This window comes from Panulirus ornatus, chromosome 45, assembly GCF_036320965.1.
Source record: "Panulirus ornatus isolate Po-2019 chromosome 45, ASM3632096v1, whole genome shotgun sequence".
Taxonomy (NCBI): domain Eukaryota; kingdom Metazoa; phylum Arthropoda; class Malacostraca; order Decapoda; family Palinuridae; genus Panulirus; species Panulirus ornatus.
The window spans coordinates 4,008,913-4,023,912 of record NC_092268.1 but is presented as its reverse complement, the minus strand read 5'-3'; the positions used below and the strand labels follow the sequence as shown (position 1 = coordinate 4,023,912).

At 49.1% G+C, this 15,000-nt stretch overlaps 1 protein-coding gene across 2 annotated transcripts in view; it reads right to left on the bottom strand.

The window, feature by feature from the left end:
- Positions 1 to 15,000, bottom strand: part of LOC139762836 (lachesin-like) — a 217,368-nt gene that overhangs the window by 9,394 nt on the left and 192,974 nt on the right. For both annotated transcript variants that reach the window (XM_071687990.1, XM_071687991.1), the window contains 3 exons: positions 5,368 to 5,557; positions 4,140 to 4,268; positions 2,093 to 2,212 (listed from right to left, as the gene is read on the bottom strand). In XM_071687990.1, the coding sequence (XP_071544091.1) occupies positions 2,093 to 2,212; positions 4,140 to 4,268; positions 5,368 to 5,557 (439 nt within the window). The remainder of the gene's footprint in view (positions 1 to 2,092; positions 2,213 to 4,139; positions 4,269 to 5,367; positions 5,558 to 15,000) is intronic.

Here is a 15,000-nt window from a genome sequence, read left to right as displayed (position 1 = left end):
GGGTCACACTCTCTATCGCTAACAACCCCACCTTAATCACCTAATTAGGTCATTAAGGGTTGTAGGTATGTGTTAATAGCAACAACTGTCTAACAACCCAGCCATAATCACCTAATTAGGTCATCAAGGATTGTAGGTCCGTGTTAATAGCAACAACACGGGGTCAGACTGTCTAACAACCTCGCCTTAATCACCTAATTAGGTCATCAAGGGTTGTAGGTCCGTGTTAATAGGAACAACACGGGGTCAGACTGTCTAACAACCTCGCCTTAATCACCTAATTAGGTCATTAAGCGTTGTAGGTATGTTTTAACATGAACAACAATGTTGTGATTTTGGATGTAAGAAGTTATTACCTATCTGATAAAATAATAAGTTATTATAGTTATGTTTGGTAGGTAAGATAACCATACGGGTTGTTATAACTAATGGTGAGGAGGGGGGTTGTTATCTTAGGGGGGGTTGTTATTGGTTTACAACCGCTGGTGGTTGTAAGGGCTGATTGAGTGTACAGGCTTAAAGCTAATGAAGTTGTGGGATGGGGGTTGGTAGATGTGGCCTACAACATTACAACCGTTAACAACCTACTGGTAGTTAACTGTTAATATTAACAAAATACAACCGTTAACAACCTACTGGTAGTTGTTAACAACCTACTGGTAGTTGTTAACAACCTACTGGTAGTTAACTGTTAATATTAACAAAATACAACCATTAACAACCTACTGGTAGTTGTTAACAACCTACTGGTAGTTGTTAACAACCTACTGGTAGTTAACAACCTACTGGTAGTTGTTAACAACCTACTGGTAGTTGTTAACAACCTACTGGTAGTTGTTAACAACATACTGGAAGTTGTCAACAACCTACTGGTAGTTGTTAACAACCTACTGGTAGTTGTTAACAACCTACTGGTAGTTGTTAACAACATACTGGTAGTTAACTATTAACATTACCAACACGTTGTCAGCGCTACCAACACTAAAACCAATTATATCATCACTGCCAACACTGTTGGTAAATAACCACACATCTTACGTTGTCAGACAACACTTAGAAAATAAAACATTACTATAAACACTTAAAAAAACACTTATTGCCAACTTAAACTACCAACGTTGTCAACGACAGTGGGTGGTCACTGTTAACAGGAGAGGCCTGCCACCACTACCAACACTGGATGGGGTGGGGTGAGTGTGCCAACTTACAACTGACCACACCATCAAACACACAACAATAATGCCACCACTTCCAACACAGGGAGGGTTGTTAACACTCACCCCAACCCACCAACAGTGCCACCACTGACAATAGTGCTAATAAAGCCACCACTGTCAACAGTGCTGCCACCACCACTGCCAACAGTGCCACCACTGCCAACAGTGCTCACAATGCCACCACTGCAACAGTGCTACCACCACTGCCAACAGTGCTAACAGTGCTGTCACCACCACTGCCAACAGTGCTAACAGTGCTACCACCACTGCCAACAGTGCCACCAGTCAACAATGCCACCACTATCAACAGTGCTGTCACTGCCAACAGTGTTGTCACTGCCAACAGTGTTGTCACCACCAATGCCAACAGTGTTGTCACCACCACTGCCAACAGTGTTGTCACTGCCGACAGTGTTGTCACTGCCAACAGTGCTGCCACCACCACTGCCAACAGTGTTGTCACTGCCAACAGTGTTGTCACCACTGCCAACAGTGCTGTCACCACTGCTAACAGTGCTGTCACTGCCAACAGTGTTGTCACTGCCAACAGTGCTGTCACTGCCAACAGTGCTGTCACTGCCAACAGTGCTGTCACTGCCAACAGTGCCACCACCACTGCCAACAGTGCTGCCACCACCACCACTGCCAACAGTGCTGCCACCACCACCACTGCCAACAGTGTTGTCACCACCACTGCCAACAGTGTTGTCACCACCACTGCCAACAGTGTTGTCACTGCCAACAGTGTTGTCACTGCCAACAGTGTTGTCACTGCCAACAGTGCTGTCACTGCCAACAGTGCTGTCACTGCCAACAGTGTTGTCACTGCCAACAGTGCTGTCACTGCCAACAGTGTTGTCACCACCAGCACTTACCCTGGCTGTTCTGCCAGAAGGTGACGGGTTTGGGTGACGCCTCCACCTTACACTCCAGTGTGACGTCACTTCCGTAGGGGGAGCCAATCAGTTGATTGGGCACGTGGATGATGGGGTGAACTGTAGGGGAGAGGGGTTAGTGGGTGATGATGGGGTGAACTGTAGGGGAGAGGGGTTAGTGGGTGATGATGGGGTGAACTGTAGGGGAGAGGGGTTAGTGGGTGATGATGGGGTGAACTGTAGGGGAGAGGGGTTAGTGGGTGATGATGGGGTGAACTGTAGGGGAGAGGAGTTAGTGAGTGATGGGGTGATGATGGGGTTAGTGGGTGATGGGGTGATGATGGGGTTAGTAGGTGATGGGGTGATGATGGGGTTAGTGGGTGATGGGGTGATGATGGGGTTAGTGGGTGATGGGGTGATGATGGGGTTAGTGGGTGATGGGTGATGATGGGGTGACGTTGGGTTAGTGGGTGATGGGGTGACGATGGGGTGACGGTGGGGTTTTGGGGGGTTGATAGGGTGATGGTGGGGGGTGAGGTTGGGGTGAGTGGGGGGGTGATAGTGAGGTTAGTGGGGGGGGGGATGACAGTAGTAGTACACTTACAAAAATTCAATTTACTACAACACTTACAAGAACTACGGTTATGAGTACTTATAAAATCCAAGTGCACGAGGAAGCACTTAAAACTACTTTTAAGAACTTTGGACACTTATAATAACTACGTAACTTAACAAGAACTGAAATTACTTATAATTGTTATTGACACTTACAAGGAATAAAGTTATCATTTATATGATTTAAGAACACTTACAAGAACTAAGAACAAATATAAATTAATATATAAACAATTATCAGGGCCACACTATCTCCCCTGGCCACACTATCTCCCCTGGCCATACTATCTCCCCTGGCCACACTATCTCCCCTGGCCACACTATCTCCCCTGGCCACACTATCTCCCCTGGCCACACTATCTCTCCTGGCCACACTATCTCCCCTGGCCACACTACATCTCCCCTGGTCACACTATCTCCCCTGGCCACACTATCTCCCCTGACCACACTATCTCCCCTTGCCACACTATCTCCCCTGGCCACAATATCTCCCCTTGCCAATATCTCCCCTAGCCACATTATCACCCCTGGCCACACTATCTCCCCTGGCCACACTATCTCTCCTGGCTACACTATCTCCCCTGACCACGCTATCTCCCCCTGGCCACAGTATCTCCCCTGGCCACACTATCTCCCCTGACCACACTATCTCCCCGGACCACACTATCTCCCCTGGCCACAATATCTCCCCTTGCCAATATCTCCCCTAGCCACATTATCACCCCTGGCCACACTATCTCCCCTGGCCACACTATCTCTCCTGGCTACACTATCTCCCCTGGTCACACTATCTCCCCTGGCCACACTATCTCCCCTGACCACACTATCTCCCCTTGCCACACTATCTCCCCTGGCCACACTATCTCCCCTGGCCACACTATCTCCCCTGGCCACACTATCTCCCCTGACCACGCTATCTCCCCTGGCCACAGTATCTCCCCTGGCCACACTATCTCCCCTGACCACACTATCTCCCCGGACCACACTCTCTCCCCTGGCCACACTATCTCCCCTGGCCAATATCTCCCCTAGCCACATTATCTCCCCTGGCCACACTATCTCCCCAGGCCACACTATCTCTCCTGGCTACACTATCTCCCCAGACCACGCTATCTCCCCTGGCCAATATCTCCCCTAGCCACATTATCTCCCCTAGCCACATTATCTCCCCTGGCCACACTATCTCCCCTGGCCACACTATCTCCCCTGGCCAATATCTCCCCTGACCACACTATCTCCCCTGGCCACACTATCTCCCCAGGCCACACTATCTCCCCTGGCCACAGTATCTCCCCTGGCCACACTATCTCCCCGGACCACACTATCTCCCCTGGCCACAATATCTCCCCTTGCCAATATCTCCCCTAGCCACATTATCACCCCAGGCCACACTATCTCCCCTGGCCACACTATCTCCCCTGGCCATACGTACAGTGGACGTGGAGTAGGACCCGCTTGGACACCTGGGGAGGGACGGAGTTGCGAGCGATGCAGAGGTAAGCTCCCATGTCGTCCCGGGACACACGATTCAGCTCCAGGATCTCCCCTTCCCACGACGACACTGGGGGAGAAGACACGGTCACCACTGCGGTATACTGTAGGAGGTGGGGAGAAGACAGGGTCACCACTGCGGTATACTGTAGGAGGTGGGGAGAAGACAGGGTCACCACTGCGGCATACTGTAGGAGGTGGGGAGAAGACAGGGTCACCACTGCGGTATACTGTAGGGGGTGGGGAGAAGACAGGGTCACCACTACGGTATACTGTAGGAGGTGGGGAGAAGACACGGTCACCACTACGGTATACTGTAGGAGGTGGGGAGAAGACAGGGTCACCACTGCGGTATACTGTAGGGGGTGGGGAGAAGACAGGGTCACCACTACGGTATACTGTAGGAGGTGGGGAGAAGACACGGTCACCACTACGGTATACTGTAGGAGGTGGGGAGAAGACAGGGTCACCACTGCGGTATACTGTAGGAGGTGGGGAGAAGACAGGGTCACCACTACGGTATACTGTAGGAGGTGGGGAGAAGACACGGTCACCACTACGGTATACTGTAGGAGGTGGGGAGAGGACAGGGTCACCACTACGGTTTACTGTAGGGGGAGGGGAGGTTGTCTCCCCCTCCTACGACGACGCTGTGGGGAGATGACATGCTCACCACTGCGGTATACTGTAGGGGGAGGGGAGGTTGTCTCAAACAATAGGGGAAGATGAGGTGCCCTGGACGTACCTCCTGCCGTGCCCTGGACGTACCTGGACCCTCCTGCCGTGCCCTGGACGTACCTACCGTGCCCTGGTCCCTTCTCCCGTGCCCTGGACGTACCTCCTGCCGTGCCCTGGACGTACCTCCTACCGTCGTGCCCTGGACGTACCTCCTACCGTGCCCTGGACTTACCTACCGTGCCCTGGACGTACCTCCTACCGTCGTGCCCTGGACGTACCTCCTACCGTGCCCTGGACTTACCTACCGTGCCCTGGACGTACCTCCTACCGTCGTGCCCTGGACGTACCTCCTACCGTCGTGCCCTGGACGTACCTCCTGCCGTGCCCTGGACGTACCTATCGTGCCCTGGACGTACCTCCTACCGTCGTGCCCTGGACGTACCTCTTACCGTCGTGCCCTGGACGTACCTCCTGCCGTGCCCTGGACGTACCTGGCTTGGTGATAAGACCATCAGAGACCATGATGGTGGCAGAGTCCTCCCTGACCCAGGTCATGGTAGGCAGTGGGTGGCCCGTGGCCACACACTTGAGCACGGCCCTGTCCCCCTCCGTCACCACTTCGTCACCAGAACTCTGCGTATCGTCTATCTCTGGGGGGCGTAAAACCTCCAAGAACCCCATCTGAAACACAACCTCCTCTCAGTGGGTGAACCTCTCAGTGGGTGAACATCTCAGTGGGTTATTCTATCAATGGGTTAGTCTCAGTGGGTTATTCTATCTGTGGGTTATCCTCTCAGTGGGTTATTCTATCAGTGGGTTATTCTATCAGTGGGTTATTCTATCTGTGGGTTATTCTATCAGTGGGTTATTCTATCTGTGGGTTATTCTATCTGTGGGTTATTGTCTCAGTGGGTTATTCTATCTGTGAGTTATCCTCTCAGTGGGTTATTCTATCAGTGGGTTATTCTATCAGTGGGTTATTCTATCTGTGGGTTATTCTATCAGTGGGTTATTCTATCTGTGGGTTATTCTATCTGTGGGTTATTCTATCAGTGGGTTATTCTATCTGTGGGTTATCCTCTCAGTGGGTTATTCTATCAGTGGGTTATTCTATCAGTGGGTTATTCTATCTGTGGGTTATTCTATCAGTGGGTTATTCTATCTGTGGGTTATTCTATCTGTGGGTTATTCTCTCAGTGGGTTATTCTCTCAGTGGGTTATTCTATCAGTGGGTTATTCTATCTGTGGGTTATTCTATCAGTGGGTTATTCTATCAGTGGGTTATTCTATCTGTGGGTTATTCTATCTGTGGGTTATTCTTTCAGTGGGTTATTCTCTCAGTGGGTTATTCTCTCAGTGGGTTATTCTATCAGTGGGTTATTCTATCAGTGGGTTATTCTATCAGTGGGTTATTCTATCAGTGGGTTATTCTCTCAGCGGGTTATTCTATCAGTGGGTTATTCTATCAGCGGGTTATTCTATCAGTGGGTTATTCTATCAGTGGGTTATTCTATCAGCGGGTTATTCTATCAGTGGGTTATTCTATCAGCGGGTTATTCTATCAGTGGGTTATTCTATCAGTGGGTTATTCTCTCAGTGGGTTATTCTATCAGTGGGTTATTGTGGGGGGTTGTGGGGGTTAGAGGGGTAACCACGCCCTGGGGGAAGGGGTTTGGGGTTGTTGTGGTTGAAGCCAACAAGGGGGAAGGGAGGGGGGGGGTTGTTGAAGACAGAATATTCAGACAATATTCAATGAAACAGAATATTCACACAGTATTCAACAAGACAAAATATTCAGTCAGTATCCAACAAGAGACCAAAATATTCAGACTACTCAATGAAACAGAATATTCAGTTAGTATTCAACAAGAGACAGAATATTCAGACAGTATTCAATGAAACAGAATATTCACACAGTATTCAACTAGACAAAATATTGTCAGTATCCAACAAGAGACAAAATATTCAGACTACTCAATGAAACAGAATATTCAGTTAGTATTCAACAAGAGACAGAATATTCAGACAGTATTCAACACGAAACAGAATATTCAGTCAGTATTCAACAAGAGACAGAATATTCAGAGAGTATTCAACACGAAACAGAATATTCGGTCAGTATTCAACAAGAGACAGAATATTCAGACAGTATTCAACACGAAACAGAATATTCGGTCAGTATTCAACAAGAGACAGAATATTCAGACAGTATTCAACACGAAACAGAATATTCGGTCAGTATTCAACATAGAATACAAAATGATTCATAGTTAGGCAGTCAAACAGGTAAAGGTTGTACATACTCATACATGCCTTGTGTTGAACTATTCACAACCTTGTCTCTAAGTTGTGGGTTCATGTTACCACAAGTTATGATGACGACACACACACAGTTACAGGTCACGACTCAAAAGGTCAACTTGTCTCGAGGTCAAAAGGTCAAAGTACGACACCCTTGTGGGTCATTGAATTATAAATAGAAATGTACAAGTTAAAACTGAGTTTGGGAACGAATGAATTTGACCATTTCCAGATACACGACAACGCCCGATTAAGACTATATATAAATATATATATATATATATATATATATATATATATATATATATATATATATATATATATATATCATACTTTGTCGCTGTCTCCCGCGTTAGGTTAGGTTAGGTTAGGTTAGGTTAGGTTAGGTTAGGTTAGGTCTTATACAAGTCTTGGAGGATAAATCACTTACGTCTAGGGATAAATTATTTACGTTTTAAGGTAAATAATAACAAGTAAACAGATCAGGGAGTTATCTTCATGGCACAGTGATATAGAAATCGAGGTCAGCTGCCACCTTATACTGCCGTCCACCATCTTATACTGTCGTCTAGCAACTTATACTGCTATGCAACACCTTATATTACCGTCCACCACCTTATACTGCCGTCCACCTCCTTATACTGCCGTCCACCACCTTATATTGACGTCGACCCCCTTATAACCCTGTCCACCACCTTATACTGTCGTCCACCACCTTATACTGCTATCCACCTCCTTATACTGCCGTCCACCACCTTATATTGACGTCGACCCCCTTATAACCCTGTCCACCACCTTATACTGTCGTCCACCACCTTATACTGCCGTCCACCACCTTATATTGACGTCGACCCCCTTATAACCCTGTCCACCACCTTATACTGTCGTCCACCACCTTATACTGCTATCCACCTCCTTATACTGTTATCCACCACCTTATACTGCCGTCCACCACCTTATACTGCTATCCACCTCCTTATACTGCCGTCCACCACCTTATATTGACGTCGACCCCCTTATAACCCTGTCCACCACCTTATACTGTCGTCCACCACCTTATACTGCTATCCACCTCCTTATACTGCCGTCCACCACCTTATATTGACGTCGACCCCCTTTTAACCCTGTCCACCACCTTATACTGTCGTCCACCACCTTATACTGCTATCCACCTCCTTATACTGCCGTCCACCACCTTATATTGACGTCGACCCCCTTATAACCCTGTCCACCACCTTATACTGTCGTCCACCACCTTATATTGACGTCGACCCCCTTATAACCCTGTCCACCACCTTATACTGCTGTCCACCTCCTTATACTGTTATCCACCACCTTATACTGTCGTCCACCACCTTATACTGCCGTCCACCACCTTATATTGACGTCGACCCCCTTATAACCGTGTCCACCACCTTATACTGCCGTCCACCACCTTATACTACCGTCCAGCACTGCCCCCCCCCCCCAACACCACATTTCACCAACACAAACTTTTAACCAGACTCGGTAAATTGTGTCCGCAGCCGCTGCCGCAGCCACGGTCGCAGCCGCAGCCGGAATCATAAATGAAACGATAAAGTTATAATTGGCGTCGGAGACATCTGCCGCAGGCCACATGCGGCTCCGCTGGTCCAGCTGTTAGCGTGGTGCGGCCGCCGCCGCCTGCGGTCACTCACTCACTAGCTGTGTTGTCCACCAGCTGTTGGCAGAGCCATCTGTGTTGTCCCTAGTGATGTCAGTCCGTTCCGTCCCTCTGTTCCGTTCCAGTCCGTTGTTTTATTCCGTTCCGTCCCTCTGTTCTGTTCCGTTCCGTTCCTCTGGTCCGTTCCGTCCCGTCCCTCTGTTCTGTTCCGTCCCGTCCCTCTGTTCTGTTCCGTTCCGTCCCTCTGTTCTGTTCCGTCCCGTCCCTCTGTTCTGTTCCGTTCCGTCCCTCTGTTCTACTCCGTTCCGTCCCTCTGTTCTACTCCGTTTCGTCCCTCTGTTCTGTTCCGTTCCGTCCCTCTGTTCTGTTCCGTCCCTCTGTTCTGTTCTGTTCCGTCCCTCTGTTCTGTTCCGTCCCGTCCCTCTTCTGTTCTGTTCCGTCCCGTCCCTCTGTTCTGTTCTGTTCCGTCCCTCTGTTCTGTTCTGTTCCGTCCCTCTGTTCTGTACCGTTCCGTCCCTCTGTTCTGTTCTGTTCCGTCCCTCTGTTCTGTACCGTTCCGTCCCTCTGTTCCGTCCCGTCCCTCTGTTCTGTTCCGTTCCGTCCCTCTGTTCTGTTCTGTTCCGTCCCTCTGTTCTGTACCGTTCCGTCCCTCTGTTCTGTTCCGTCCCGTCCCTCTTCTGTTCTGTTCCGTCCCGTCCCTCTGTTCTGTTCTGTTCCTTTCCATCCGTTCCGTTGTCCCGTTCCGTTCCATCCGTCCCTCTGTTCTGTTCCGTCCCGTCCCTCTGTTCTGTTCTGTTCCTTTCCATCCGTCCCGTTCCGTTCCGTCGGTCCGTCACCCTCAAGTTACCCTTGGTCGTAACTTAATTAAGTCTCGGTCACGTACTTAACAAAACGTACATTACTTATCCAACATCGAGAGAGATCAACTTAAGTGTGGATCCTGTTTAAGTTGTGTGGTTTGTTAAGTAATTTTACTTAGATACTTAAGTTCTGGCTCGTGACTTAGAAAAATATATGTCACAGCTTTAGCCAAGCAACTCAACAAACGGGTTATATATATATATATATATATATATATATATATATATATATATATATATATATATATATATATATATATATATATATATATATATATATTCTATTATACTTTGTCGCTGTCTCCCGCGTTAGCGAGGTAGCGCAAGGAAACAGACGAAAGAAATGGCCCAACCCACCCCTCATACACATGTATATACATACACGTCCACACACACACATATACATCTCAAAGTATACATATATATACACTCACAGACATATACATATATACACATGTACATAATTCATACTGTCTGCCATATATATATATATATATATATATATATATATATATATATATATATATATATATATATATATATATATATATATATAAAATGTTTTGTGATTGTGTGGGAAGTTTGGTTGTGTATGTTCGTTGTTTATTGTTTACATGTTTATTTACCTCTCTTACATATTTATTTCTAAGAGTTTTATTAAATAATTTGTCTAACATGTCATCCTGAGTTCACGACCAAGCAAAGAAAATATTATAAGAAAACAATTAAAGATTATATTTGTTGTGTTTGTGTCGGAGCAGCGTTGCCAACCCGGGCACATACCCCCCCACGCCCACCACCCCAACAGTGTTGCCACCCCGGGCACGTACCCTCCACGCCCACCACCCCAACAGTGTGCCACCCCGGGCACGTACCCCCCCACGCCCACCACCCCAACAGCGTTACCACCCCGGACACCTAACAAAGAAAATTATAAGAAACATTAAATATATTGTTGTTTTTCGGACATACGTGTTGCCACCCCGGCACTACCCCCCGCCACACCCAACAGGCCACCCCGCACTCCCCACCCCAACCCCAAGGTTCCACCCGGCACGTACCCCCCACGCCCACCACCCCAACAGGTTGCCACCCCGGCACGTACCCCCCACGCCCACCACCCCAACAGCGTTGACCACCCCGGGCACTACCCCACCCACCACCCAACAGGTTGCCACCCGGACGTACCCCCCACGCCCACCACCCCAACAGGTTGCCACCCCGGCACTACCCCCACGCCCACCACCCCAACAGGTCCACCCCGGCACGTACCCCCCACGCCCACCACCCCAACAGCGTTGCCACCCCGGGCACGTACACCCAACAGCGTTGCCACCCCGGCACGTACCCCCCACGCACCACCCCAACAGTTCACCCACCCCCCACGCCCCCACCGTTACCACCCCGGCACCTACCCCCCACGCCCACCATCCCAACAGCGTTGCCACCCCGGGCACGTACCCCCCACGCCCACCACCCCAACAGCGTTACCACCCCGGCCACATACCCCCCACGTCCACCACCCCAACAGCGTTGCCACCCCGGGCACGTACCCCCCCACGCCCACCACCCCAACAGTGTTACCACCCCGGCCACATACCCCCACGCCCACCACCCCAACAGTGTTGCCACCCCGGCCACATATCCCCTACGCCCACCACCCCAACAGTGTTGCCACCCCGGCCACATACCCCCCCCACCACCCCAACAGTGTTGCCACCCCGGCATGTACCCCCCCACGCCCACCACCCCAACAGTGTTGCCACCCCGGGCACGTACCCCCCACGCCCACCACCCCAACAGCGTTACCACCCCGGCCACATACCCCCCCACGCCCACCACCCCAACAGCGTTACCACCCCGGCCACATACCCCCCCCCACGCCCACCACCCCAACAGTGTTGCCACCCCGGGCACGTACCCCTGGCCCCTCCAGAAGTGAACAAGTAAAGAAATTATGAAAGAATTAAGTTCTTGTGTGGCCATTTGGTGGTGGACATGTGTGAGCCAGGAGGAGAATAGCGAGGCAGAGGCCAGAGCTACGTCTTCTAACTTTGTAACGTTATCTGGGTTATAGAAAGTTGTGATGAACGTTAATCTTGCTCAGCGATATAGAAAGTTGTGATGACTCTCCCACCTCACACTTCATGCTCCAACAACACACAACTTTTATATTACAACCAGGAAAATATTAATATATATATATATATATATATATATATATATATATATATATATATATATATATATATATATATATATACGTTGAGATGTATAGGTATGTATATGTGGACGTGTATGTATATACATGTGTATATGGGTGGCTTGGGCCATTCCTTCGTCTGTTTCCTTGCGCTACCTAGCTAACGCGGGAGACAGCGACAAAGTATGATAAATAAATAGAATATATATATATATATATATATATATATATATATATATATATATATATATATATATATGATAGATGGTTGTAGATCTTGGCTTAACAACATGGCACGTGGCGTAGGCTACGTGTTGTGCATCACAACACAACTAATAAAGGAAACACAACAACAACAACAACAACAACAGTTGTACAAGATGGCGGCCAGGTTGTAGTTGTACAAGATGGCGGCCAGGTTGTAGTTGTGGTGTGTGAGGTTGTGAGAGATCTTCAGCCACCACCCACGGCCACTTCCCCTTAACGACCCAACCACGTAATTGGGGGTCGAGATTGAGCGGGGCGAGTGGTGAGGGGTGAGGGGGTGAGGGGCGAGTTGTGAGGGGTGAGGGGTTAGGGGCGAGTTGTGAGGGGTGAGGGGTGAGGGGGGGGAAGGGAAAGGATATAAGGCCACCACAGGCCACAGTACACGATCAGGGAGTATGCCCTAGCCCTTCATCACCTGCTGCACTCAAAAACACACGAGTCAGTTTTTTTTTGGGATAAGAAACAACAAAGATATAAACAAGCGGATATGGAGGGATATCCCAGGTGTCCCAGGTGGGATGTCCCATACACTCACACCTCTACACCCCCCCCCCGTGTCCAACACCCGTCATTAACTACACCCACACAGTGTGTGTGTGTGTGTGTGTGTGTGTGTGTGTGTGTGTGTGTGTGTGTGTGTCTGTGTGTGTGTGTGTGTTTGTGTGTATGTGTGTTTGTGTGTGTGTGTGTGTGTGAGTGGGACAAGTTACCAACCCTCAACACACATTCTCTCAAGACACCTGGGGGTGGGGTGGGGTGGGGGGACGTAAACGTTTCCTGGTGACGTGTCACACATACACACACACACACACACACACACACACACACACACACACACACACACATAAACAAACACACACACACACACACACACACACACACACACACATAAACAAACACACACACACACACACACACACATACACACACACACACACATAAACAAACACACACACACACATACACAAACATACACACACAAACAAACACACACACACACACACACACACACAAACAAACACACACACACACAAACATACACACACACACAAACCAATAAATACGAGTGGCCATAAAGAGTAAGTTTATGTCACGGTAAATAGTAAAGAATGAAGGGTAAGGCGTGAGTTGAGGTGGCCAGTGTGTGTGTGTGTGTGTGTGTGTGTGTGTGTGGGGAGCTCTCCAATACACACAACCTGGACACAACCTCCCCACAGAATGACAAATCAATGTCTCCCCTCCCCCCCCCCCTGGGGAGGAAGATGCCGTGGGGGAGAGGGGAGGGGACGGGGTGAGAGCGGAGGGAGAGGGAAGTGAGAGAGAGAGAGAGAGGACATTATAGAGGCGACTTTTGGCTCGTGTATACATACATACATACATACATACATACATACAGCCCCTTGCAAAACGTCTGCCTATCTATCTGTCTATCTATCGATGTCTTCCTATCAGTCTTATCTCTTTATCTGTCTATCCATCGATGTCTTTCTATCAGTCTCGTCTATCTATCAGTCTATGTCTATCCATCTATCTGTCTTTCTATCAGCCTATCTATCTATCTATGTCTCTATCAGTCTATCTATCTATCTGTCTTTCTACCAGTCTATCTATCTATCTATGTCTCTATCAGTCTATCTATCTATCAGTCTTTCTATCAGTCTATCTATCTATCTGTCTTTCTATCAGTCTATCTATCTATCAGTCTTTCTATCAGTCTATCTATCTATCTATCTATCTATCAGTCTTTCTATCAGTCTATCTATCTATCAGTCTTTTTATCAGTCTATCTATCTATCTATCTGTCTTTCTATCAGTCTATCTATCTATCAGTCTTTCTATCAGTCTATCTATCTATCAGTCTTTCTATCTATCTATCAGTCTTTCTATCAGTCTATCTATCTATCAGTCTTTCTATCAGTCTATCTATCTGTCTTTCTATCAGTCTATCTATCTATCTGTCTTTCAATCAATCAATCAATCTATCTATCAATCTATCAATATTGCTCTCTCTCTCTCTCTCTCTCTCTCTCTCTCTCTCTCTCTCTCTCTCTCTCTCTCTCTCTCTCTCTCTCTCTCTCACTGTATCCAGTTCATGTTGTATGTTATTGTGCCAGTTGTAGGGCTGGTTGTGGCAGCTGGTGGTGGTGTTGTACGTGTAAGATGGTGGTAGTGGTGGCAGCTGGTGGTGGTGCGTCCAGCTGGTGGAAGTGAGGCAGCTGGTGATGGTGGTGGTATTGTGTCCAGCTGGTGGACGTGAGGCAGCTGGTGGTGGTGTGTCCAGCTGGTGGACGTGAGGCAGCTGGTGGTGGTGGCAGCTGGTGGACGTGAGGCAGCTGGTGGTGGTGTGTCCAGCTGGTGGACGTGAGGCAGCTGGTGGTGGTGGCAGCTGGTGGACGTGAGGCAGCTGGTGGTGGTGTGTCCAGCTGGTGGACGTGAGGCAGCTGGTGGTGGTGGCAGCTGGTGGACGTGAGGCAGCTGGTGGTGGTGTGTCCAGCTGGTGGACGTGTGTCCAGCTGGTGGACGTGAGGCAGCTGGTGGACGTGAGGCAGCTGGTGGTGGTGGCAGCTGGTGGACGTGAGGCAGCTGGTGGACGTGAGGCAGCTGGTGGTGGTGGCAGCTGGTGTCCAGGCCCAGTATTGAACCCAGGCATAAACTTCTCCACATACTTCTCTCACCACCCGCCTCCCCTGGGGTAAACACTGGGGTAGTGGCCTCCCCTGGGGTAAACACTGGCTGGGGTAGTGGCCTCCCCTGGGGTAAACACTGGCTGGGGTAGTGGCCTCCCCTGGGTTAAACACTGGGGTAGTGGCCTCCCCTGGGGTAAACACTGGGGTAGTGGCCTCCCCTG